This window comes from Erythrolamprus reginae, chromosome 4 (assembly GCF_031021105.1).
Source record: "Erythrolamprus reginae isolate rEryReg1 chromosome 4, rEryReg1.hap1, whole genome shotgun sequence".
NCBI classification, from domain to species: Eukaryota; Metazoa; Chordata; class Lepidosauria; order Squamata; family Dipsadidae; genus Erythrolamprus; species Erythrolamprus reginae.
In genome coordinates, this window is record NC_091953.1 from 4,069,570 (window position 1) to 4,096,035 (window position 26,466).

The window sequence follows — 26,466 nt, forward strand, 5'->3', positions numbered from 1 at the left end:
CCTCTTCTCAAGAACCATTTTCCACTTATGAACCCGAGCCCCCGAAACTATAACCAGAAAAGGCAGGGAGAAGCCTTGGTGGGGCTTCTCTAGGAATGTCCTGGGAGGAAACAGGGCTGGAAAAGGCGTGGAGAAGCCTCCGTGGGGCCTCTCTAGGAATCTCCTGGGAGGAAACAGGGCCGGAAAAGGTGGAGAGAAGCCTCTGTGGGACCTCTTTAGGAATCTCCTGGGAGGAAACAGGGCTGGAAAAGGCAGGGAGAAGCCTCCGTGGGGCCTCTCTAGGAATCTCCTGGGAGGAAACGGGGCCTCCACCCTCCCTGTGGTTTCCCCAATCACACACATTATTTGCTTTTACATTGATTCCTATGGGAAAAATTGCTTCTTCTTACAAATGTTTCTACTTAAGAACCTGGTCACGGAACGAATTAAGTTCAGAAGTAGAGGTACGTCTTCTGTCTGTCTGTCTGTCTGTCTGTCTGTCTGTCTGTCTGTCTGTCTGTCTGTCTGTCTGTCTGTCTGTCTGTCTGTCTATCTATCTATCTATCTATCTATCTATCTATCTATCTATCTATCTATCTATCTATCTATCTATCTATCTATTTCAAGGTTTTATATCAGAATTCACATCAGAGAGACGGGTAGCGAAGCCCATCCAAGGGCGCCCTCTGCAGCAAGGAGCAAGACATGACACTTCAAACAAGACTTTTTTCGTTTTGGGTTTCAAACTTCAGCCAGTGGCGAATTCTGTCTACTGGTGGTTTAATTATACAAAACACTAAAATCACAATATATAAAAATATCGACACAAAATCGTATTAGAGCTTTCGACGAGCGCCTACTTAAAGTAGTACTTCAGCACCGAAAAACAGACAAACAAAACGAACAAAAAAATAAAAACCCAAACGGAAAAAAATAAAAATCAGAACGAGAACCGAACCGAAAAAACAAACAGCAGTTTAGCGAAGGGCCATTGTATATACAAGATTACTTCCAAAATTCGTAAAATGCTTATTTATAACGAAATCTATACAAAAGCGATAAAAACTTCCTATGTACAGTTATTGTGTGTGGATACACATACACATTCTCTCTCTCTCTCTTTCGCACACACACACACACACACACAAAAACACACACACACCTGTATAAAAACGGTGTTTTCATTATTAAGATTAGTCCCCCCGCCCTTGTTAATCTGGACTTTTGAGTCCCGTTAAAACCCCCAATGTATTTCCTGTGCAAACTAAAAACTATTCATTCGGAGAAGGATCCCTTTAAATACAATCCGAACAAAATTATTAAAAAGGCCAAAATGCACATTTTCAAAGTCTCCCACATAATCGTACGAAAATTTGTGTGGTTGTTTTTCTTTCTTTCTCTTTCTTTCTTTTTTTTTTTTAAAAAAACCTTTAAGGAAGGATTAGGCGAGTCCGAATATTTACACTTGCGCCCGAATTCTAATCTCGGACGTCCGATATCCTCCACCTTAGGCCAATTCTCATTTTACAGTTAAAATATGAAAAAGTATTGAACTGGTCCTGGCTGTGTTTCACAGACCAGGAGTGGGGAATTGAAATATTCTCGAGTAAATAAAAAACAAGGTTTAATACCAGGCTTTGTGAAAAGTTACCTCTGTGGTTCATAAACAGAGAAATAATAATAATAATAGTAAGTTCTTAAAATTAAAGAGCAGCATTGTGTAATCCAAAATTTGAGATTTGGGGGAACGTGTGTTTTGTTTTCAAAGGGTAACATTTTGAAATTGACTTCTGTTTTGTTTTCAAGGCTAATATTTTGAAATTGACTTCAAAAAACAAAACATGTGTAAAAACAGCACGTCTGAACGTCCCCTGAAAACATTTTAAAGAGAAACAAGCTAGAACTTTAAAACAAAACCACTCTTTGTGATGAAAATGCGTTCACCAGCAAACTCCAATTCGTGGCTTGGAGAGAAAATAGGGAACGTTAGTTTGGGGGCTGTTGCTGTTTTTTTTAAAAAAATAAAAAACCACAATATTTCAATAGAAAATCCAAAATGTCTCAGCAAACAAAACTTCAATATACCATAATGGGAAATAATAATAATAATAATTAAAAAAAATCACTGTGTGTCCTTTTTGCTTTTTTTTGCCTTCAATGGAAATACATTCGACTGTCGTCGGGTTGCCCCAGACCGGAACGTGAAGCTTCCGCTCGGCCAAACCGTTTTGCGATCCTGGTCTCGCCAATACTGTCGCCGTGAACAAGGCCCGATGTCGGTCTCTCATCGAAGAACTCGGATAGACAAAAGTGCTTCTGACAACTGAGATAAGAGCTTTCCGGATACTAGCAGGCAGGCAGGGAGGGGTCTTCCGGCGGGTTGCCTTAAAGTGCATCGCAGCCTCCGAAACCCGCTAGGTCTGTTCCGAGATCTGCATGGGGCTGGCCTCCGTCCCGTCTTCGTTGCTGCTGTCCATGTCCTGCTCCATGACCGTGTCTTCTTCGTCAAGACGTTGACTGGTGAAGTTGTTCATCTCCAGGAGACCACTGGGCTCCACCACCACATTGGAGGTGGAATGGCAGGCCACCGAATACTGCGGGATTGTCTGGAAGATTGGGGGGGGGGGGGGCGATAAACAGGTTAGAAAGCCTTTGTCAAATAAGTGAAATAATCCTGGAGGCGTCTGTAATATGGCAAATGATTTAGCTTTACTAGATAAATGGTCAAAGCAATGGAAACTGCAGTTTAATGTTTCCAAATGTAAAATAATGCACTTGGGGAAAAGGAATCCTCAATCTGAGTATTGCATTGGCAGTTCTGTGTTAGCAAATACTTCAGAAGAGAAGGATTTAGGGGTCGTGATTTCTGACAGTCTCAAAATGGGTGAGCAGTGCGGTCAGGTTTAAAAGATTAATAATCGATATGTTTACCTCTTTTTCCAAAATTGGAAACTAGATTTTCTCTCTTTTATGAAGTCTTTTTTCCCCCTATTCTCTTTCAAGTTCTTCTCTAAAATGTTTCTTTTCTTTTTTCTTTCATAAAATGTACAGTATTTACAGTGAAGATAGTCTAAAATGTTTTCAACTTGATGTAAAAACATATACAACTCCGTATGTGCTTCTGACGAAAATCGGGATGTAAATAAAACCGGATATGTGTATTTTTCTTTTATGTTTGTGTGTTTTTGTATGTCTATTTTAAATTTTAAAAAAAGAAAAGAAAAGAAAGCCTTTGGGCAAAGGACCCTCTAGAACAACTAAACTTCAGATTGTGCCCCCTTGTTCTTGTGTTCATTGTCCTATTAAAAACACTTCCCTCCTGAACCTTATTTAACCCTTTAACATATTTAAATGTTTCAATCATGTCCCCCCTTTCCCTTCTGTCCTCCAGACTATACAATTGAATTCATGAAATCTTTTCTTATAAGTTTGATGCTTAAGACCTTCCACCATTCTTGTAGCCCGTCTTTGGACCCGTTCAATTTTATCAATATCTTTTTGTAGGTGAGGTCTCCAGAACTGGACACAGTATTATTCCAAATGTGGTCTCACCAGCGCTCTATACAGCAGGATCACAATCTCCCTCTTCCTGCTTGTTATACCTCTAGCTATGCAGCCAAGCATCCTACTTGCTTTTCCTACCGCCCGACCACACTGCTCACCCATTTTGAGACTGTCAGAAATCACTACCCCTAAATCTTTCTCTTCTGAAGTTTTTGCTAACACAGAACTGCCAATGCAACACTCAGATTTAGGATTCCTTTTCCCCAAGTGCATTATTTTACATTTGAAAACATTAAACTGCAGTTTCCATTGCTTTGACCATTTATCTAGTACAGCTAAATCATTTGCCATATTACAGACGCCTCCAGGATTATCAACCCTATTGCACACTTTAGAGCAGGGGTCCCCAAACTTTTTACACAGGGGGCCAGTTTACTGTCCCTCAGACTGTTGGAGGGCCGGACTATAAAAAAACCCCTATGAACAAATCCCTATGCACACTGCACATATCTTATTTAAAGTAAAAAACAAAATGGGAACAAAAACAATATTTAAAATAAGAAGTAATTGAGTAATAAAGTAATTTATACATTTTTATTAACAAGTAAATTTAAACTTAAATCAAGAAACTCCCTCCATTTCTCCTTCCTTCCTTCCCTCCTTCCTCTCTACTTCTCTCTTCCCTCTCTTTTCTTCCTTCTCTCTCGTTTCATTTTCCTCTCCCTCATTTTCTCTTTCTCTCTCTCTCTCACTCTTTCCATCTATCCCCCTTTCTGTCTTCCTCTCTATCTCTCCCTCTTTCTCTCTGTCCCTCTTTCTCTCTCTCTTCTCTTTCTCTGTCTCTTTCACTCACTCTTTCTCTCTCCCTCTTTGTATCTCTCCCTCTTCCGCCCTCTTTCTCTTGCTTTCTTTCTCATTCTATTTCTATCTCTCTCTCCCTCCCTCCCTCTCCCTTTCTTTCTCTCTCACTCTATTTCTATCTCTCCCTCTCTATCTCTCCCTCTTTCTTTCTCACTATATTTCTATCCTTTCTCTCTCACTCTCTATCTCTCCCTCTTTCTCTCTCTCTCTTGCTTTCTCTTTCTCATACACCACGCTGGCAACAGAGAGAGAAAGAGAGAGCGGAGGGCAGCTTGCCAGTCCACGGCCCCCTGAATGAGCAGTTCTGCATGGCCCCAGCACTGGACTTCGCCGTCGCCTCCGCCCCCGTCCGGCTCTCCAGCTAACCCCCTGAATTCACCCGAACGGAGGCGGCGGTGGTTTCAAAGGACCAACATACGGTCCTTCATGGTGCTGCGTTGCTAAAGCCTCCAAACTCCGCTGCTGTCCTTGGGCATTGTTACTTCTAAGCTGCGCTGAGAGAGAGAGCGAGAGCGGAGAGTACCGGACTTCACCGTCACCTCCGCCCCCGCCCGGCTCTCTAGCTAAGAGGCAGCAATCACGTCCACCCCTTCGCCCTCCACGGTGCCCAGCCCCACACCGCCTCCGCCTCTGGGTAGCGCTGCGCGCCCGAGCTCTTCCTGCAGGAACGGGTGGTGGGGTGGAAGTGGTTGGACTTATCTACACGCGCGCCTGCTGATTGGGAAGAGGGGGAAAAAAATCTGCGCCTCCAAAGAGGGGAGGGGGGGGGAGAAAGAAAAAAAGAGTTCCAACTTGGCGGAAGGCGGAGGGGAGAACCGAGCGTGCTGCAGCAAGTTTGCTTGGCTTTCTGGGGCTTTTTTTCCTCCCCTTCCACCACCCCTGTCTGAATGTCATTTGCCGCTTAGGAGTGACCCTCTCTCGGGCTTGTTGTGGATGTGGCGTGGATGAGGGGAAAAGCCCGGCTGCCCCGAAAAGCACATTTGGAAAGTCTCTGTGGAGAGCCAGAATCCCAACGAAGCTTCTTTTTTCTTCAGTAGTCGGTAAGGAGGCGAAGAAGAGGTTGAACTGGTTTTGCTAATTCGCGCTTACGGCTTTCCCCCTCATCCACGCCGCATCCACAACAAGCCCGAGAGAGGGTCACTCCTAAGCGGCAAACGACATTCAGACAGGGGTGGTGGAAGGGGAGAAAAAAAAGCCCCAGAAAGCCAAGCAAACTTGATGCAGCACGCTCGGTTCTCCCCTCCGCCTTCCGCCAAGTTGGAACTCTTTTTTTCCTTCTCCCCCCCCCCTCCCCTCTTTGGAGGCGCAGATTTTTTTTCCCCCTCTTCCCAATCAGCAGGCGCGCGTGTAGATAAGTCCAACCACTTCCACCCCACCACCCGTTCCTGCAGGAAGAGCTCGGGTGCGCTACCCGGAGGAGGACCGGACGGGGGCAGAGGCGATGGCGAAGTCCGGTGCTGGGGCCATGCGGGGCCGCTCATCCAGGGGGCTGTGGACCGGCAAGCCGCCCTCCACGCTCTCTCTCTTTCTCTCTCAGCGCAGCTGAGGTAACAGTGCCCGGGGACAACAGCGGAGCTCGGACGCTGCAGCAACGCAGCGCCGAGAAGGACCAGGTCCCTTGAAGCCGCTGCTGCCTCCATTCGGGCAAATTCAGGGGGGTTCCTGAATCTCCCGTCCATTCACCGCGGAGGATGAGGTGAGGAGGAGACGGTGCAGAGGCAAGGGGGGGGACGAAAGTGGGCTTGCAAGGGGCCAATTGCAGGCCCGCTTTCCTCCCCACCCCTTGCCTCTGCACCGTCTCCTCCTCACCTCATCCTCCGCGGTGAATGGACGGGAGATTCGAGAGCTTATTATATCTATCGATAAAATCTCGTGTGCTCCCTGCGGGCCGGATAAATCGCCTCAGCGGGCCGCATCCGGCCCGCGGGCCGTAGTTTGGGGACCGCTGCTTTAGAGTCATCGGCAAATAGGCAAGCCTTCCCTACCAAACCTTCCCCTATGTCACTCACAAACATATTATTGTATCTTGAGACTCCGCCCCCTGAAGCTGATTGAATTTTTCACATCTGAATGAAAGAGCATCAAATCCGCTGAACCCTCCGGAGTGAAAGGGCCTCCTTCCTGCCTTACCTGGATCAGGATTTCGGCCGCCAGCTCCTCGGCTTTGGGGGCCGTGACGTTCTGGATACGGATGAACTGGCTGGCGGTGGGGGCAGCCGTGGGGTTCAGCTTCCTTTCCTGGAGAGTCAGCCCCATGCCAGGGCTCGAATTCGAGTCTAAGATTTTCACCTGCTGCAAGACGGAAGCCGTTCCCATCGCTCCTAACGGAACCGCCTTCAGCACAGAGGTGTGGGTCGACTCCGCCTCGCCCAGAGTGTGGACGGGGGCGCAGGCCTTACGCGCGGCATCGCCTGCGGCGCTGGGCTCAATCTGAGCCTCCAACATGGACATCTTCAAAATGTCCGCCACGGCTGTCTTGGCAGCCAGCTGGCCGGGAAACAGGGTCGGGAGGGGAGGGTTCACCTTGGAGACTGTGGGGGGCTGATGCCCTTCGAAGGTGATCTTTGTAACAGAAGACCCTTGGGTGATGATGGGCTGGTGCACCTGAAAATCAAAGAAGGGGGGGGGGGAGATAGGGCACACTGTTATAGGCGGCACTGTAGACAACCCTGATAAGACGGAGTGGCTGTGGGTTTTGCCTCCCAAGGACAATTCCATCTGTCCGCCCATCACCCTGGGGGGAGCGGAATTACTGACCCTCTCAGAGAGGGTCCGCAACTTGGGCATCCTCCTCGATCCACAGCTTGCATTAGAGAACCATGTTTCGGCTGTGGCGAGGGGGGCGTTTGCCCAGGTTCGCCTGTTGCACCAGTTGCGGCCCTACTTGGACCGGGACTCACTGCTCACAGTCACTCATGCCCTCATCACCTCGAGGCTCGACTACTGCAACGCTCTCTACATGGGGGCGACCTTTGAAGAATGTTCGGAAACTTCAGATCGTGCAGAATGCAGCTACGAGAGCAATCATGGACTTCCCCAAATATGCCCATGTTACATCAACACCGCAGTCTGCATTGGTTGCCGATCAGTTTCCGGTCACAATTCAAAGTGTTGGTGATGATCTATAAAGCCCTACATGGCATCAGACCAGAATACCTCCGAGACCGCCTTCTGCCACACGAATCCCAGCGACCGGTTCGGTCCCACAGAGTCAGCCTTCTCTGGGTCCCGTCAACGAAACAATGTCGTCTGGTGGGACCCAGGGGAAGAGCCTTCTCTGTGGCGGCCCCGATCCTCTGGAATCAACTCCCCCGAGGTTCAAATTGCCCCCATTGTTGAAAACCCATCTATACCAGCAGGCATGGGGGGGGGGGATTAACATCTCCCCTCACCTTTCCTGATTCAACATATGAGATTGGTGTGATTGTTTTAGAATTGCTAGTTTTTAATAATAATGGGTTTTTTAAAATATAGTTTATATTGGATTTGTATTTATTGTTGTGAGCTGCTCCGAAGTCATTGGAGAGGGGCGGCATACAAATCTAATAAATTATTATTGTTATTAATTATTCAGTGGTCTTATTTTTGGCAAACAACCAGCTACTAATTAATCCTCATTAATAGCTGGTATCGTTTTGAAGAGTCTTAAAGCCAAGAAGAGCAATGAGGTCTTGATTATCTGATGTAGCTTCAGAGAGTTGGCAAAACGCCTAGAATCAGTTCTTGATACCTGAAACTGGCAGCAGAGAAAACAAACAGAAGTCTTTCAGACACGGAACGCACTATGATCAGATGGGGTATTTCCCCCAAAAAACATTGTTCTCTGCAGCATGTTAGCTGCCACTGATGTCCTTAAGAAGACCAGGGTAGTGGCCAATTAGCGCCCAGCCTTACTCTCGAGTAGAGCTCCCTCCTCTGGAGTAACCAACTTCTGCTGCACGAATCCCAGTGACCGGTTAGGTCCCACAGAGTTGGCCTTCTCCGGGTCCCATCGACGAAATAATGTCGGCTGGAGCGACCCAGGGGAAGAGCCTTCTCTGTGGCGGCCCCGGCCCTCTGGAATCAACTCCCCCCCCCCCGGAGATTATGACCGCCCCCACCCTCCTCGCCTAGGGAAATTGATTCCCCCGGGGCCGTTCCTGTTTCATGTATGGTTTTTGTCTGGGATATATGACTGTTTTTTATATTAAGGGTTTTAAATTGCTTTTTAACTATGGGATTTGTACTGTGTTTTTTGTTGTGAGCGGCTCCGAGTCTCCGGAGAGAGGCGGCATACAAATCAAATCAAATTCAATTCAATTAATTAGATTTGTATGCCGCCCCTCTCCGAAGACTCGGGGCGGCTCACAACAACAATAAAAACAATATTCTAGCGAAAACAAATCTAATATTAAAAAGCACATAAAAACCCTATCATATTTAAAACAGCACATACATATCCAAACATAAATATAAAAAAGCCTGGGGGAAAGGTGTCTCAACTCCCTCATGCCTGGAGGTATAGATGGGTCTTGAGTAATTTACGAAAGACAAGAAGGGTGGGGGCAGTTCTAATCTCCGGGGGGAGTGGATTCCAGAGAGCCGGGGCCACCACAGAGAAGGCTCCTCCCCTGGGTCCCGCCAAACGACATTGTTTAGTCGACGGGACCCGGAGAAGGCCAACTCTGTGGGACCTTATCGGTCGCTGGGATTCGTGCAAATCAAATCAAATCAATCAATCAATCAATCACCATTCCTGTCTCTTCTGTGCACGCAAAACCGCGCAAGGGGATCTTTGCACAAGAGAGATTTCGGCTATTATTTTGCTTTGCATGCGCGGAAGCCAAAAACCGCCAAAATCACGTGCGTGTGCAGCTCAACCTCTACTACCGGTGTGTGCCGCCCTCTATCATTCCGGTAGGAACCCACTAGTGCCTGTACCTGTATGTCTATCGGTCTCACCTGGCCTGTGGGCTGCTTCTCTGACGCAGCCGAGAGCTGCAGCTGGCTTTGGGGCTGGACGTAGATCTTCTGCGCCGTGGGGGCCTGCTGAAGCTTGGGCAGCTGCTGGGTGGTTTTGACCGCCAGCACCTGCACCACAGTCTGTTGGGGCTGGGCGACCAAGGTGGGCAGCTGCCTCTCCCGGGTGATGATGGAAGGGGTGCCCGCCTGTTGCGAGTCCATCTTGGCCGCGCCCGGATCTTGATGGAGGGGAGCGAGCTTCTGGTGTCGGATGGAGAGCTGGGGCAGCTGGGGCAGCTTGGCGGCCAGCTGCTCCGCCTGGAGGTGGATGGTTTGCTTCTGCTTGGCTTGGAAGCACTGCAAGGTCTTGACCTGAAGTTGGGTTTGCTCCAGTTGGGCTTGGCTGAGCTTCTGCTGCTTCTGCACTTGGGTCAGGGCCGAGCGGTAGAAGAGCCCCGTCTGGGGGTCCAGGGTGTCTTCGACTTCCCCTTCCTCGGTGCCCAGGTGCTCGCTGTGTTTGGTGAACGCCGTGTGGCTGCTCAAGGCCTGGACGGCAGGAGAGAGAGAGAGAGAGAGAGAAGATGCCAGAGGTAAAAAGATAGGCTTGGAACCCGTCCTGGTTCGGTGGCTGCAGCACCTCAGATAGAAAGCCCCTACAGAGAGTGGTAAGGACAGTGGAGATTATAGAAAGCTCGCTTCCTGTTATTAAGGATGCCGCTTGTAAGCGCCTACGTGCTAAGATTCATTTTACTTGCCATGTACATATACACAGTGGTACCTCTACTTGCGAACGTAATTCGTTCCGTGACCAGGTTCATAAGTAGTTTGTAAGAAGAAGCATTTTTTCCCATAGGAATCAATATAAAAGCAAATAATGGGAGGGTGGATGCCCTGTTTCCTCCCAGGAGATTTCTAGAGAGGCCCCACGGAGGCTTCTCCCTGCCTTTTCCGGTCCTGTTTCCTCCCAGGAGATTCCTAGAGAGGCCCCACGGAGGCTTCTCCCTGCCTTTTCTGGCCCTGTTTCCTCCCAGGAGATTCCTAGAGAGGCCCCACGGAGGCTTCTCCCTGCCTTTTCCGGCCCTGTTTCCTCCCAGGAGATTCCTAGAGAGGCCCCACGGAGGCTTCTCCCTGCCTTTTCCGGCCCTGTTTCCTCCCAGGAGATTCCTAGAGAGGCCCCACGGAGGCTTCTCCCTGCCTTTTCCGGCCTGTTTCCTCCCAGGAGATTCCTAGAGAGGCCCCACAGAGGCTTCTCCCTGCCTTTTCTGGCCCTGTTTCCTCCCAGGAGATTCCTAGACAGGCCCCACGGACTTCTCCCTGCCTTTTGCAGCCCTGCTTCCTCCCAGGAGATTCCTGGAGAGGCCCCACGGAGCCTTCTCCCTGCCTTTTCCGGCCCTGTTTCCTCCCAGGAGATTCCTAGAGAGGCCCCAGGGAGCCTTCTCCCTGCCTTTTCCGGCCCTGTTTCCTTCCAGGAGATTCCTAGAGAGGCCCCAGGGAGCCTTCTCCCTGCCTTTTCCAGCCCTGTTTCCTCCCAGGAGATTCCTAGAGGCCCCACGGAGACTTCTCCCTGCCTTTTCCGGCCCTGTTTCCTCCCAGGAGATTCCTAGAGAGGCCCCAGGGAGCCTTCTCCCTGCCTTTTCCAGTTACAGTTTTGGAGGCTCGGGTTTGTAAGTGGAAAATGGTTCTTGAGAAGACACAAAAAATTCTTGAACACCCGGTTCTTTATCTAGAAAAGTTCGTAAGTAGAGGTGTTCTTAGGTAGAGGTACCACCATGGAAAATTTGTCTTTTCCCCTGATCTAGGTGACCCCTGTGAAATGGTTATTCAACCCCCAAAGGGGTCCCGATCCCTGGGTTGAGAACCACTGTTGTAGAGGATTAAACCCCAGTCCCTTCTACTGTAGCCCTGGCGATGTTACCCAGTTCAGTAATGAAGAGAGCAAATCCCACCTCCTTCTAGCGCTGATGGTATCACCTAGTTTGGTAATGAAATGTCTGCAAGGACTCAGAATTTTATGAAATCCGGAATGCATTTTATGATTGATTAGAAAAGAGAAAATAAAAGAAAGTTGTACATAGTCAACTTAAAATGTATTAGCTATAGGAATGTCTACATGTGATGTTACTATTAATACACTAACATATTACTGAAGAAAGATCATAGAATTATGACCACTATATATAATATATACCTCCCGTCGATATTAAGAACTGTAAGATAACCCCAGAGGTTATTTAGTGTAGTTGTTGGTGTGTCTAACTGTCTGCATAGACAGCTTTGTTTTGTGTTGTTTGATTTGTATTTTGTTTTTTTCCTTTTTGTTGTGTATGTTGTTGTTTTGCTTTATGCTTTTCTGTAGGGTTTTTAAATGTATATACATCTAATAAAAATTACTTTTTTTAAAAAAAGAAATGTCTACAAGGAAACAACCAATTCCACATGGTAAGTGACCCAGACACTGCTGACCAAGTCCTTCACCCTTCAATGGAACACAGCCCACCTGCTGCATGATGTGAGTGATGGCGCCTGCAGAAGCGGTGGGGATGGATTTCACCACGACTGAGGTTTGTGTCGCTGTCTGGGACTGGGCCACGTGTTGAAGCAAAGTCCGGTGGGGCTCGGAGGATGGTTGGTGGGACTGGGACCGGTGGCTCACTGGAAGAAGAAGAAGAGAATGAAAGGCATTGATTTAGGGAAGACCATCTTTCACACAATGCATGAATGACTTTGCCGTCCTGAGTTGTCAATATTAGCATTTTTGCCACCCCAGCCCAACCCAGCCCAACCCAATCTAATCCAACCCAACTCAACCCAATCTAATCCAACACAACACAACACAATCTTATGCCAATCCAACCCAATTTAATCCAACCCAACCCAATCTAATGCCAACCCAACCCAATGCCAACCCAATCTAATCTAATCCAACCCAACCCAATCTAATCCAACCCAATCTAATCCAACCCACATCAACCAACCCAACCCAACCCAATCCAACTTAACTCAACCAATCCAACTGAAGCCAAGTTGGTAAGCCAAGCCAAGCCCAGCAACTTAACTCAACTCAATCCAATTAATTTCAACCTAACTCAAGTTAACTCTACCAACCCAACCCAACCCAATCTAATCCAACCCAACCCAATCTAATGCCAATCCAACCCAATCTAATGCCAACCCAACCCAATGCCAACCCAACCCATTCTAATCCAACCCAATGCCAACCCAACCCAATCTAATCCAACCCACATCAACCAACCCAACCCAACTCAATCCAATCTAACTTAACTCAATCAATCCGACTGAAGCCAAGTTGGTAAGCCAAGCCAAGCCCAGCCAACTTAACTCAACTCAATCCAATTCAACATAACTCAAGTTAACTCTACCAACCCAACCCAATTCAAGCCAACATAAATCAAACCAACCCCACCCAGCCCAGCCCAACCTAATTTAATCCAACCCAACAATTTAAGTCAACCCAACCCAACTTCACTCAAACCCAATCCAACCCAGCTTAACTCAATCAAACCCAACCCAACCCTCATTCAACCTACTACAACCGAAAACAACCCAACCCCCCTCATCCTCCCTTAATCCCTCTTGTCTGTACCATAAAAATAAAATATCTAACCAATATGGTTCTGAAGATACTCCTCTGAATGCGAAGGAACACAGTGAAGCCTTCCAGAGTCTGCAGATTGACAAAAGGATTAGAATTAAGAGAGGGAGGGGAACCTCAGGGGAATCCCAGCAGTGCAAAAAACGGGCGCTTCGGCTGGCAACGGAAGTCCAGAGGCGGGGATTCCCAGCAGCGTAAGGCAAAAGGGGTGAGTTTTGGGCTTGCACACATTATTTGCTTTTCCATTGATTCCTATGGGAAGCATTGTTTCATTTTACGAACTTTTCACCTTATTGTTCTGTCGGGCTCTCTGGTAGACTCCTCCCAAAAATTCACAGGTACAAATTTCAGACACACACACGTTTGAAAATTCAAAACAATGTTCTTTATAATGAAAATTCACTTAAACCAAGCCCTCTTTTGGTATAGCAAAGAGCACTCGTCTCCAAACAAACTGGTAATTTGTACAAGTCCCTTATCAGTTCTGAGATACTTAGCTTGCAGCTGTGAGGCAATTCACAGTCCTTCTTCTTTCACAAAGTGAAACACACTTTGCTCTGGTTTAGTTTCAAAGCGGGGAAAAATCAGCACACAAAAAGTCAAAGTCAGTAAAGCAGTCACGAAACACAACGATCAGATAATCCTCCACAATGGCCAAACCCACAGGCTGCTCTTTATAGCAGCCTCACTAATGACCACAGCCCCACCCAACCACAGGTGGCCTCATTTTCTTTGATAATAATCTCTCAGTTGTTGCTGCCTATGCATCGCTCTCCGCATGCGTGGCTGTATCATTAACTCTTGTTCTGAATCCAAGGAGGAGCTAGAGAATTGATCTCCTTCTGAGCTGTCTGCCCCACTCTCCTCTTCCCTGTCACTCCTGTCTTCTTGGTCAGAGGAGCCTTCATCAGCAGATTCCACCGGGGGCAAAAGAGGCCTGCAGCATGTGGATGTCTCCCCCACATCCACAGTCCTTGGGGCAGGAGCTGGGCCAGAGAGAACCACAACACTTATGAACCTCGTCGTGGAACCAATTAAGTTCGTAAGACAAGGTATCACTGTACTTTTGCTTCCACATGGAAACCATTTCTGAACTTCATGCTTGACGCGGCTGAAAAGAATGAAACTTTGATTCTGGGTTTCCACCGATTGACTGATAAATATTTTTTGTTGAAAAGATTGGTTTATACTATTATGGTAAAACAAAAAGTTGTGATTTGTTGTTTACTCCTTATTCTACTGCAACACATATGAAGAGTCGGAAGTCAAGGTTTCTTTTTCCTTTCCCTTCCCTTCCTTCCTCCCTTTCCTTCCCCCGTTTTCCTTTCCCCCACCCTCTGTCCTCTTATTTGCTTTTGTATTTCGTCATACCTCAGACCAGCGGCCCCCAAACTACGGCCCGCGGGCCACATGCGGCCCGCTGAGGCCATTTATCTGGCCCGCGGGTGTTTTCCAAGGCCGCACTGGAAAAGCAGTGAGAACGTCCCCCTCAATCTCATCTCACCCGAGGTAAAGTAAGGCTTGCCGAAAGCCGAGCTGGGCACAACACACACACATACACGCACACCCCCGCCTCCTCCTCCTCTTTGAGTTGCTAGCTCCCGTTTTCTGAATGGGGATTGAATGGGAGTCCGGGTTCGGAGGGTGGAGGCTTGTCGGGCGAGTCCTCCGCGGGGAGAGAAGAGGGAGGGTGAAAGAGGGAAAAGAGAGAGAGAGAGAAGTGGAGAGAAAGAAAGAAAAGGGAAAGAGAAGGGGAAAAGAGCGAGGGAAAGAAGTGGAGAGGAAGGAAGGAGGGAGGGGAGGGAAGGAAGGGGGAGAAAGAGAGGGAGAGAGGGAGGAAGAGAGATAGCAAGAGAGAGTGAGAAAGACAGAGCAAGAGACAGAAAGAAAACAAGAGAGAGAGCAAGAGAGAGAGAGAGAGAGAAAGAAAGCGAGAGGGAGAGAGAAAGAAAGCGAGAGGGAGAGAGAAAGAAATAAGGTATGTGCAGTGAGCATACCTGTATCTGTTCACAGTTTTTTTTATAGTCCGGCCCTCCAACAGTCCGAGGGACAGTGAACTGGCCCCCTATGTAAAAAGTTTGGGGACCCCTGCCTTAGACCCTAATCAAAATATCCGAAAGCTTTATTCCAGGTGGAACTCCTTCTCCATCTCCAAATCCCCGATATTCAGATACTGGGAGATGGATAGGTAAGTAGATCAGAGGAGGGTAAATCCACAGTAACTGAATTTAAACATGCCTGGGATAAACATATATCCATCCTAAGATAAAATACAGGAAATAGTATAAGGGCAGACGAGATGGACCATGAGGTCTTTTTCTGCCGTCAGTCTTCTATGTTTCTATGTATTCAGAAATTTTCCCTACTGGTTTGCAAATGTGAGAGTGCGCAGCTTCAAAATGTGCCTAAATAGGACAGCTTAGCACCGGTGTTTGGGCAGGCCCACCTGCAGGTCGCTACTATAGCCGGGGGTGGCGCAGTGGTTAGAGTGCAGCACTGCGGGCTACTTCAACTAACCGTTAGCTGTAGTTCAGCAGTTCAAATCTCACCAGCGGCTCAAGGTTGAGAGAAAGTTGATCGAATGCTTCTTATGGTTTGGGGGTCTTTTAAATTTTATATTTAATTCATTGGATTTAGATGTTATACATTGTTTTATTATATGTTGTAAGCCGCCCTGAGTCTTCGGAGAAGGGCGGCATAAAAGTCCAATCAATCGATCGATCGATCAATCAATCAATCAATCAACAAGGTTGACTCAGCTATCCATCCTTCCGAGGTGGGTCAAATGAGGACCCAAATTGTTGGGGGCAAGAGGCTGATTCTGTAAACCGCTTAGAAAGGGCTGGAAAAGCATTATGAAGCAGTATATAAGTCTAAGTGCTATTGTCCTTCCTTCCTTCCTTCCTTCCGAGGTGGGTCAAATGAGGACCCAGATAGTTGGGGGCAAGAGGATGACTCTGTAAACTGATTAGAAAGGGCTGTAAAAGAACGATGAAGCGGTATATAAGTCTAAATGCTATTGTCCTTCCTTCCTTCCTTCCTTCCTTCCTTCCTTCCTTCGTGGGTCAAATGAGGACCCAGATTGTTGGGGGCAAGAGGGTGACTTGAAAGGGCTATAAAAGCACTATGAAGCGGTATATACGGTAAGTCTAAATGCCATCTCTATCAGTTTGCCTAAAACAGCTGAATACCGCCTTTGAAGTAGATCGAGGTAAGTAGATCTCTTTCTTTTCCCCCTGAGGGGGGGTCTTCTCATCCGCCAGTTCTCCCACAGGGACTCACCGGTGGTGATGTATTCCGCCACAAGCTCGGACTCAACCACGGCAATTGACGGGCTTTCGGGAGAATGCTGCTTCTCCTGGGTCATCTGGATCGGTACGGCCATTCGGCTGAGGTCGATGGTGGCCTGCCGAGGCTTGGTTTCCAACTTCTCTTTGACTGTGGCGGCAAAAACCAAGGGTGTGTGTGAAGTAACCGGTCTTGGGAGCTGGGGGGGTTGACTGTACTACAGGGGTCGTCCCCGAGGTGCGCTTCAGAGAGCCAAGATGGAGGCTAAAAGACGGGCAAAGCGTTGTGCCGTCGGCCATTTTGATTTCTGGTTTTTTGACACCATGCCCTACGGCACGGATGTCAAACTCGAGGCCCGGAGGCCGGATCCGGCCACGGGGGGTGTTTAGATCAGGCCCACAGGGCTGCCCTGGAAACAGTGAATGATCGGCCCGAAGTGCCTCTGCCGGCAAAAACGGAGCTGTTCTACAAATAAAGAGTTTTACAAAGTATGGAATAAATAATTGTAATAATAATTATAATATAGTGATACCTTGTCTTACAAACTTAATTGGTTCCGGGACGAGGTTCTTAAGGTGAAAAGTTTGTAAGACGAAACAATGTTTCCCATAGGAATCAATGGAATAGCGATTAATTCGTGCAAGCCCAAAATTCACCCCTTTTGCCAGCCGAAGCGCCCGTTTTTGCACTGCTGGGATTCCTCTGAGGTTCCCCTCCATGGGAAACCCCACCTCCTGACTTCTGTGTTTTTGCGATGCTGCGGGGGAATCCCAGCAGGGCAATTCCAGCATTGCAAAAACGAGTGCTTCGCTGGCAACAGAGGTCCGGAGGGAGCATCAGTGAAACCGCAGAATCGCAAAAACAGGAAGTCCTCGAAACCCCACCTACGGACCTCTGTGTTTTTGTGATGCTGTGATTTCACTGAGGCTCCCCTCACTGGGAAACCCCACCTCCGGATTTCCGTTGCCAGTGAAGTGCCCATTTTTGCGCTGCTGGGATTCCCCTGCAGCATCACAAATACACGGAAGTCCAGAGGTGGGGTTTCCCATGGAGGGGAGCCTCAGGGAAATCCCAGCAGTGCAAAAATGGGTGCTTCGCTGGCAACAGAAGTCCGGAGGCGGGGCATCCCAGCGGCGGCGGTGGGTTTGTAAGGTGAAAATAGTTTGTAAGAAGAGGCAAAAAAAATTTAAACCCCGGGTTTGTATCTCGAAAAGTTTGTATGATGAGGCATTTGTAAGACGAGGTACCACTGTAATTTATTAGATTTGTATGCTGCCCCTCTCCGAGGACTCGGGGAGGCGTACAAATCTAATAAATTATAATAATTTATTAGATTTGTACAAATCTAATAAATTATTATAATTATTATTACATTAGTACATTTGGCTGGAGAAAAGACAACACACAACTCCATCGTGATGCTCCTACCCTTCATCCAAACAACTATCCCACGAACTTATAAAATAACATTATGAATCATTGATAAAAGGATTAACAAATTCAAAATGACAAAATTTAAACTCTAGCTCAAGTTTAGAAACTCAAAACCTTCATCTATACTGATAGTAAAGAACTTAAAAGTTGTAGAGTAATCGGGTCAACGGATAAGTTGACCCTACTTACGACTTCTGATAAATTTATAGATATGAATTTATCTCTTCTTCATTTCTTCTTCTGTCTTTTATTCTTAATTTTTCCTCTTCTCTTTCCTTTCTTTTTTCCTTCCTTCTCTTCCTCTCTCTTTAGCTTTATTTACTCTTATATATGTAAGCGTGTTTTTTGATTTATAACTGTATACTCTAAATTATGTTAAATATTAATTGGATAATTACAAAAGAAATAGCGATTTTAATTAAACAAAGAGAACTAGGAGATTTTAAAGAAATAAAAACCGCAGCATTGGAAAGTGCTCAAGCAGTAGTGGTATTGGGTTGGAAAGAGTCTATAAAATGGACATTACAGAATTGGTACTGGTACATGGTGGATCACATACATTTTGAAATTATGGAAATAAGATTAAACAACTTTGATGAAAACAAACTGGAAAAGCTGACGGCACGATGGAATAAGGTGAAAGGTTATATGTTGAGTAGAATCTGTGATGTAAATGTGAAAAATAAACTGCAATCACTCTTCTAGTAATAACAAATGCAAAGTAGAGCCAAGGAAATATATATATATATAAACTAGTAAATTCTGAACCCCTTGTAATGGGTGGTGGTGGTGATGGGTTTTTTTTGTCGGTTAGGTGATGGGCACATGCACTGTGCACTGTTTTATGTTTGTCTTTATGTAACCACATTTAAAAAAATCAATAAAAATATATATTAAAAACAAAACAAAACTGTATACAGTGGTACCTCGAGATACGAGTTTAATTCGTTCCGGACCTGGGCTCTTAAGTCGAGCAGCTCTTATCTCGAACGACTTTTCCCCATAGGAATTAATGTAAATAATTTTAATTGGTTCCAGCCCTCAAAAAACTCACAAAGTTAGTCTAAATTATGCAGAAAGACATGTTTTTAATGAAGAAATGTACATGTACATATAAATGAATAATGAAGTTTCTTTCACTTAACTTGTAAACTTTCTTAAACTTTTAAATTTACATATGTTCAACTTCTCTGCCACCCAATCCTGTAGGACAGAGGTCCCCAACCCTTTTTGCACCAGGGACCGGCTTTAAGCGATCAAGAGAGGAATGGGTGAATGAATGGACGGAGGGTGGGAAGGAAGGAAGGAAAGAGGGAAGGGACAGGAACAGAGGAAGGAAGCAAGGAAACTTATGAAAGGGGAGAGTAAGAGAGGAATGAGTGAAGGGAGGGAGGGAGGGAAGAAGGTGGGAAGGAGAAAGAAAAGAAGAAATAGAGGAAGGGAAGGTAAAAGAGAGAAAGAAAAAGAGCAAGCAAGCAAGCAAGCAAGCAAGCAAGCAAGAAAGAAAGAAAGAAAGAAAGAAAGAAAGAAAGAAAGAAAGAAAGAAAGAAAGGGGGAAGGGACAGGAACAGAGGAAGGAAGCAAGGAAACTTATGAAAGGGGAGAGTAAGAGAGGAATGAGTGAAGGGAGGGAGGGAGGGAAGAAGGTGGGAAGGAGAAAGAAAAGAAGAAATAGAGGAATGGAAGGTAAAAGAGAGAAAGAAAAAGAGCAAGAAAGAAAGAAAGAAAGAAAGAAAGAAAGAAAGAAAGAAAGGGGGAAGGGACAGGAACAGAGGAAGGAAGCAAGGAAACTTATGAAAGGGGAGAGTAAGAGAGGAATGAGTGAAGGGAGGGAGGGAAGAAGGTGGGAAGGAGAAAGAAAAGAAGAAATAGAGGAAGGGAAGGTAAAAGAGAGAAAGAAAAAGAGCAAGAAAGAAAGAAAGAAAGAAAGAAAGAAAGGGGGAAGGGACAGGAACAGAGGAAGGAAGCAAGGAAACTTATGAAAGGGGAGAGTAAGAGAGGAATGAGTGAAGGGAGGGAGGGAGGGAAGAAGGTGGGAAGGAGAAAGAAAAGAAGAAATAGAGGAAGGGAAGGTAAAAGAGAGAAAGAAAAAGAGCAAGAAAGAAAGCTGCAAGCACCCCCCCGAGCCCCCCAGGCCGGCTGCAACCTTTTAAAACACGCGCGCCGCTTCGCAGCTGTCTCCTGAAGCCGAACGCGGAAGTTAGCGTTTGGCTTCAGGAGACAGCTCCTTGGCGCTTGTATCTCGAATTTGGGCTTGTAAGTAGAACAAAAATATCTCTCCCCTCCCAGCTCTTATCTCGAGTTGCTCTTAAGTAGAGCAGCTCTTATGTCGGGGTTCCACTGTACTCTAAATTCATATACATGATTTTCAGTCCCACAGAGTTGGCCTTCTCCGGGTCCCGTTGACTAAACAATGTCGGTTGGCAGGGCCCAGGGGAAGAGCCTTCTCTGTGGTGGCCCCGGCCCTCTGGAATCAACTCTCTCCAGAGATTCAAACAGCCCCCACTCTCCTCGCCTTCCGTAAAATGTTGCAGACTCACCTCTGTCGCCAGGCGTGGGGATTATTACCTCCTGCCTTTGTTGTTTTTTTCTGACCTCTGTAATATGATTAATTGGGTTGACTGTGTAGAAGTGCGTAGTTATGATTTTATGATATTTATTATGTTTTATTAATTATTATTATTATTATTATTATTATTATTATTATTATTATTATCATCATCATCAGGAGGGAAGTGTTTTTAACAATCTGAAGTTAGTTGGGGGAAAGATCAAAGGCAACATGAGAAAATATTATTTTACTGAAAGAGTAGTAGATCCTTGGAACAAACTTCCAGCAGACGTGGTTGGTAAATCCACAGTAACCGAATTTAAACATGCCTGGGATAAACATATATCCATTGTAAGATAAAATACAGAAAATAGTATTAGGGCAGACTAGATGGACCATGAGGTCTTTTTCTGCCGTCAGTCTTCTATGTTTCTATTATTATTATTATTATTATTATTATTATTATTATTATTATTATTATTATTATTATTAATTAGATTTGTATGCCGCCCCTCTCCGTAGACTCGGGGCGGCTTACAGCAATGATAAAAACAATGTATAACAAATCTAATACAGTCATACCTCGTCTTACGAACCTAATTGGTTCCAGGGGGAGGTTCGTAAGACGAAAGGTTCGTAAGATGAAACATTGTTTCCCATAGGAAACAATGTAAAGTCAATTAATCCGTGCAACCAAAAAAAAACCCCGCAAAAAAAACGCTGCAGCCCGGCTGTCACCTTTTAAAACAGCCTGGGGCTTCTCAGCGACACGCCAAACGCCAAACCCAAACTTTTGCTGAACTTCCAGGTTTGGGAGGCTGCTGGGAAGCCCCCCAGCCCGGCTGTCACCTTTTAAAACAGCCGGGCGGCTTCCCAGCAGCCTCCTGAAGCTGAACACGGAAGTTTGGGTTCGGCGTTCAGCGGCTGCTGGGAAGCCCCCCGGCTGTTTACAAATCTAATAAATTATTATTATTATTATTATTATTATTATTATTATTATTATTAATTTATTTATTGGATTTGTATGCCAATATTCGCATAGTCCTTTTGCTTTATGTATCCCCTCTCGTATTTATCTTCAAAAAGATTATATTTTCTTTAAAAAAAATGGAGCTGCACGTGGCCCTCCCAAGCTCCATTTTCGTCGGCAGAGGATTGCAGGAGGCCGTCGCAGCCAAAAACAGAGCTCTGGTGCTCGTTTTCACCGGCCGAGGGCTCAGGCGACAACAGGCGTCCCCAACACACAAGAGACGTTGAGTTGACCACGCTCACCCTGGCCCCCCAAATTCAAACACAACCCTGATGTGACCCTCAACGAAATAGAGTTTGACACCCATTCCCTGCCTTCCCCCCCCAGCATTTATCATTTTTATTTTATTATATAAAATACTAAAAAAGAAAAAAAAAGAAAATTAAGGGAGGGAAAGGGAAAAGGACACAAAGGATACAAGGCGGGAAGAGGAAAAGGAAGTAAAGGTGGCTTTGACTTCCAACTCTTTCAAGATAAACACACTCCAACCTCCACTTTTTTCTTTTACACCTTCATAGATAACTAGCCAGCCATTTCTATCAGGCCAAATCTTCCTAATCAGCAAACAACCAAAAGTCAAAGTTTCATTTTTTTCATCTCCACAAGCAGCAATTGCACAAGGGATCTCCAAATAAGAACACAGTTTCCTCTTGAAATAAAGTACAGTGATCCCTCGATTTTCGCGATCTCGAACTTCGCGAAACGCTATATCGCGATTTTTCAAAAAATATTAATTAAAAATATTTTCCCACCCGATGACGTCACTCTCTTCCTTTCTCATCTTTCTTTCTCTCTCTCTTTCTCTATCTTGCTTCTTCCTCTCTCACACTCTCTTCCTCCCTCTCTCATCTCTTTCTTTCCTTCTCTCTCTTTCTCTATCTCTCCCCCTCTTGCTCTCGAGCGGCGCGTGGGCGGCGGGGAAGACCCAGGGAAGGTTCCTTCGGCCGCCCAGCAGCTGATCTGCTCGGCAGCGCCGCAGCAGCGAGGAGCCAAAGATCCGGGTTTCCCCTTTGCGTGGGCGGCGGGGAAACCCCGATCTTCGGCTCCTCGCTGCTGCGGCGCTGCCAAGCAGATCAGCTGCTGGGCGGCCGAAGGAACCTTCCCTGTGTCTTCCCCGCCACCCACGCAAAGGGGAAACCCCGATCTTCGGCTCCTCGCTGCTGCTGCGGCGCTGCCGAGCAGATCAGCTGCTGGGCGGCGGAAGGAACCTTCCCTGGGTCTTCCCAGGTGCGTAAGTAAAAACACCATCTGCGCATGCACGGCCATGGAAAAAAAGGGCGCGCTTGCGCAGATGGTGTTTTTACTTCCGCACCACTATAACGCGAAAAATCGATTATCGCGATGGGTCTTGGAACGGAACCCTCGCGATAATCGAGGGATCACTGTAATTGCTTTTAATTTCATTCCTGGGTTTAACTTTCCATGCTATGGAAATAAACGTGTCTTTCCATTTGCACCCACTCATCTTTGCAAACGGTCACCCATTTTTAGTTGCAAAATTTGTTGCGTGTTTTCACATTCTCTGGGCTTACTTTTCTTTCACCCTCCTTTTCCTTCAAAGTACTACATTTCTTTTTTTAAAAAAGCATTCTTTAAAAAATCAATACTTTCAAATAGACCTGGGGAAAGTTTTATGAATGGTTGGAAACTAAAAATAATGGAGAAGTATTTTGTTAAATTACTTTTGAAGAAATACATGACGATTTAATTTTAATCTATTAAAGACGAAATAAGGATTGGTGGCAGCAACAAAGATGAAAAGATCAAATTAGATATTGAGTTAAGATGTTAAGATGTTTATGTTTTATTATAAATAGAAAAAGACTAGATTTCATAATATTATTTGTAGATTAAATATATCTCACGAGAAGTTAATTTTAATTAACTAAGCAAAGAAGAGGATAAAAGGTATATATTAAAAGCATTACTAGCATTTTCTTTTTCTCTGAATGTTTAACGTACCAAAGAAATATCATTAATTATTATTTTAAGCATTGATTCTGTGTTTTTTATTGCTCACGTTGTTTTATGGTATGTTGGAAGAAAAATAAAGAAAATTTAATAGCCAGGAAAAAAAATACTTTCTAATAGGTATATTCTTTTGACTTTAACGTACAACAACAACAACAACAACAATAATAATAATAATAATAATAATAATAATAATAATTTATTAGATTTGTATGCTGCCCCTCTCCGTAGACTCGGGGCAGCTAACAACAATGATAAAAACAGCATGTGACAATCCAATAATAAAACAACTAAAAATCCTTATTATAAAACCAAACATACACACAAAAATATTGAAGTTTAAACACAATAAGGATACTTCCTGTCTTATTATGTATCCAGGATTTTTCACACCACCTGGCTGGAAGAAGTCCTCCAACCCAACTCGACAGCCAACGACCAGTTCAGAGAACCAGTTCAGAAAATTCCTGAGAGGTTTGAGGCCCTAGGAATATAAGACTAGCCTCTTGAAGCTCATCTTAGTCCAGTTCTTGGGTTACTAGTAGCCAACCTGATGCTTCTAGGTTGCTTCTAAGAAAAGGAGATATCTCCAACTCTTCTAAATGGAGGGTTGGAGATATCTCCTTGTCCTGCCATTGTTCCCATGCAAACTGGTTAACTTGAAGGCATCTGCCCAACCTTTGGAGTTAACACTGAAGCTCATTGGCTCGCCTGAAATTCTAACAAGAAAATAATGGGAAATGGCCACCCTGAATCAAACCAGGTCTGCCTGAGAACTTTCGGCTCTTAGAAATGGCACAGAAAGAACAAAATCCCCAAAGAAATTTCCAACAAGGCGACTGGAGGAACGCTTGAAGTTTTGGGATATTCACCTGTCGTCTGCTGGAGCTCCAACAAAGCCTTAATGGTCGAGGTCGCCGACTGAGCTTCGCCAGAGACGTCTTGATAGATGATGGTGGGGCTGGAGTCCACAGAGATTTCGTGTTCCGACCAATCCTGGCTGCGGGAAGCAATGACGTGGACCACAGGCTGGGAATCTGAGACAAAGAAAGAGATGGAGCTAAGTTGGCTTCTCTCAACACAAGAAGGTCCTTTATGGCGTATCCACAGCCATGTCCTTCTGTTATGCTTGTGGCTAGCATCAAGAATGCTACTCCAGTAGAGATCCTGCTCTGCTCTTCTTCTCCTATTCTATTCTATTCTTCTTTACTCTACTCTATATTCTATTCTATTCTCTCTTCTCTTCTCTCTTCCCGTCCCTTCCCTTCCATTCTTCTTTTTTATTCTATTCTATAAAAATTTTTTTTATTCATTTATAAACTTTAAAAAATACATAAAATAAAAAACATAGAAGCAAGACATTATACAATACGAACCCAAGACAAAACTGAAACATATATACATAAATTTATACCTTTAAGGTTATTTTACGGTACACATATGGTACCGTATGGTACATGATTTATACATGGTATGTTTGTATGTATGATTGGTTCTTTAAATTGGGATTTTTTAAGATTATTTTTAATATTAGATTTGTTTACATTGTCTTTTTATTGTTGTTAGCCGCCCCGAGTCTGCGGAGAGGGGCGGCATACAAATCTCATTAATAAAATTTAAATAATAAATAAATGATTAGTATTTTACGCTTATTTACTATCTTTGTCTATTTCTACTGTCATTGTACTTTATATATCACTAAGGATCTTAATTATAACATCATTACTGCGGAGAGGGGCGGCATACAAATCTAATAAATAATAATAATAATAATAATAATAATATGCATTTCTAAGTTTTGATATAACACAGTATTATGTTCATTTGTCCTTACAATCTTAATACTAATATCCTAATGTTTAATATATTATTTTATTTCCTTCTGTCAAGCCACTCAATACAACAAATTCCATGTTTTATAATATTCCGAATCTTCTTTCTCTTTCAGTTCCATAGTCAATTTCTCTTCTCTTCTCCTCTTTTTTTCTCCTCTCCTCTCTTATTCTATTCTATTCTATTCTTTTTTCTCATTCCACCCCATTCTATTCTTCTCTTTTTATGGTTCTCCAAGGGGACCTAAAAGGCCTTCCCCAGCAAACACCAACCCCAGTGGATCCCATGAGTCAAAGCTCTACCCCGCTCACCTTGGGAACTTTGAATGGACTCCACCGAAGAGGAACTGCTGTCGGTGTACACCAGGGGTTCCTCCTTCACCTCTGGCAGGAAAGCGTTGCTGGTTTCCACCACGCGAGAGGCCTGTTGAAGGGTCTCCGTCACCAGCTGCCTCGCCTGCTCGCTGACCACCGTGGCTTGGAAGGTCACCGGCTTGGGTTTGATGAGGACCTACAAGGAAAGCAAAGGGTTCTGGCTTCAGGGGTCAGGGTCCACACGGGCATCTTTCCAACAGCCGGTGGGGAGGAAGTAGTGGGGTGGGAGAAAAGGCTTCCTAGTTACAGCAGGGGCTGCCACCAAGAAGGGGGAGTCAAGCCATTCTCCAAAGCACCTGAGGGTAGAACAAGAAGCAACGGGTGGAAACTAATCAAGGAGAGAAGCAACTTTGAACTAAGGAGGAATTTCTTGGCAGCAATAACAATTAACCAGTGGAACAATCTGCCTCCAGAAGTTGTGAATGCTCCAACACTGGAGGTTTTAAAGAAGATGTTGGATAACCATTTGTCTGAAGTGGTGTAGGGTTTCCTGCCTAAGTAGGGGGTTGGACTAGAAGACCTCCAAGGTCCCTTCCAACTCTGTTATTCCATTCTACTCTATTTCATTCTGTATTCTACTCCACTCTACATTCTATTCTAATCTACCTCATCCCATCCCATTCTTCTAGAATATGGAATGGAATAGAATAATAGAGAATAGAATGAGAGACGGAATAGAATAGAATAAGAATATAATAGAATACAACAGAATAATAGAACAGAATAGAATAATAATAGAATAGAGAATAGAATGTGAGAAGGAATAGAATAAGAAATAGAATAAAACGTATCAGGAAAGACTTCATGAACTCCATCTGTATAGTCTGGAGGACAGAAGGGAAAGGGGGGACATGATCGAAACATTTAAATATGTCAAAGGGTTAAATAAGGTTCAGGAGGGAAGTGTTTTTAATAAGAAAGTGAACACAAGAACAAGGGGACACAATCTGAAGTTAGTTGGGGGAAAGATCAAAAGCAACATGAGAAAATATTACTTTACTGAAAGAGTAGTAGATGCTTGGAACCAACTTCCAGCAGACGTGGTTGGTAAATCCACAGGAACTGAATTTAAACATGCCTGGGATAA

The 26,466-nt window shown here is 45.1% G+C and overlaps 1 protein-coding gene across 5 annotated transcripts in view; it reads right to left on the bottom strand.

Moving 5' to 3' along the window:
* Positions 1–742: 742 nt before the first annotated feature.
* Positions 743–26,466, bottom strand: part of EMSY (EMSY transcriptional repressor, BRCA2 interacting) — a 64,000-nt gene continuing 38,276 nt past the window's right edge. For 4 of the 5 annotated variants that reach the window (XM_070749499.1, XM_070749498.1, XM_070749497.1 and 1 more), the window contains exons 15-21: positions 25,317–25,515; positions 24,045–24,209; positions 12,911–12,970; positions 11,783–11,937; positions 9,286–9,831; positions 6,475–6,948; positions 743–2,585 (exon numbers count right to left, since the gene is read on the bottom strand). In XM_070749499.1, the coding sequence (XP_070605600.1) occupies positions 2,394–2,585; positions 6,475–6,948; positions 9,286–9,831; positions 11,783–11,937; positions 12,911–12,970; positions 24,045–24,209; positions 25,317–25,515 (1,791 nt within the window). In that variant the 3' untranslated portion in view covers positions 743–2,393. Of the gene's footprint in view, positions 2,586–6,474; positions 6,949–9,285; positions 9,832–11,782; positions 11,938–12,910; positions 12,971–16,180; positions 16,337–24,044; positions 24,210–25,316; positions 25,516–26,466 lie in introns of all 5 variants that reach the window. The other variant, XM_070749500.1, reaches the window with a different exon arrangement.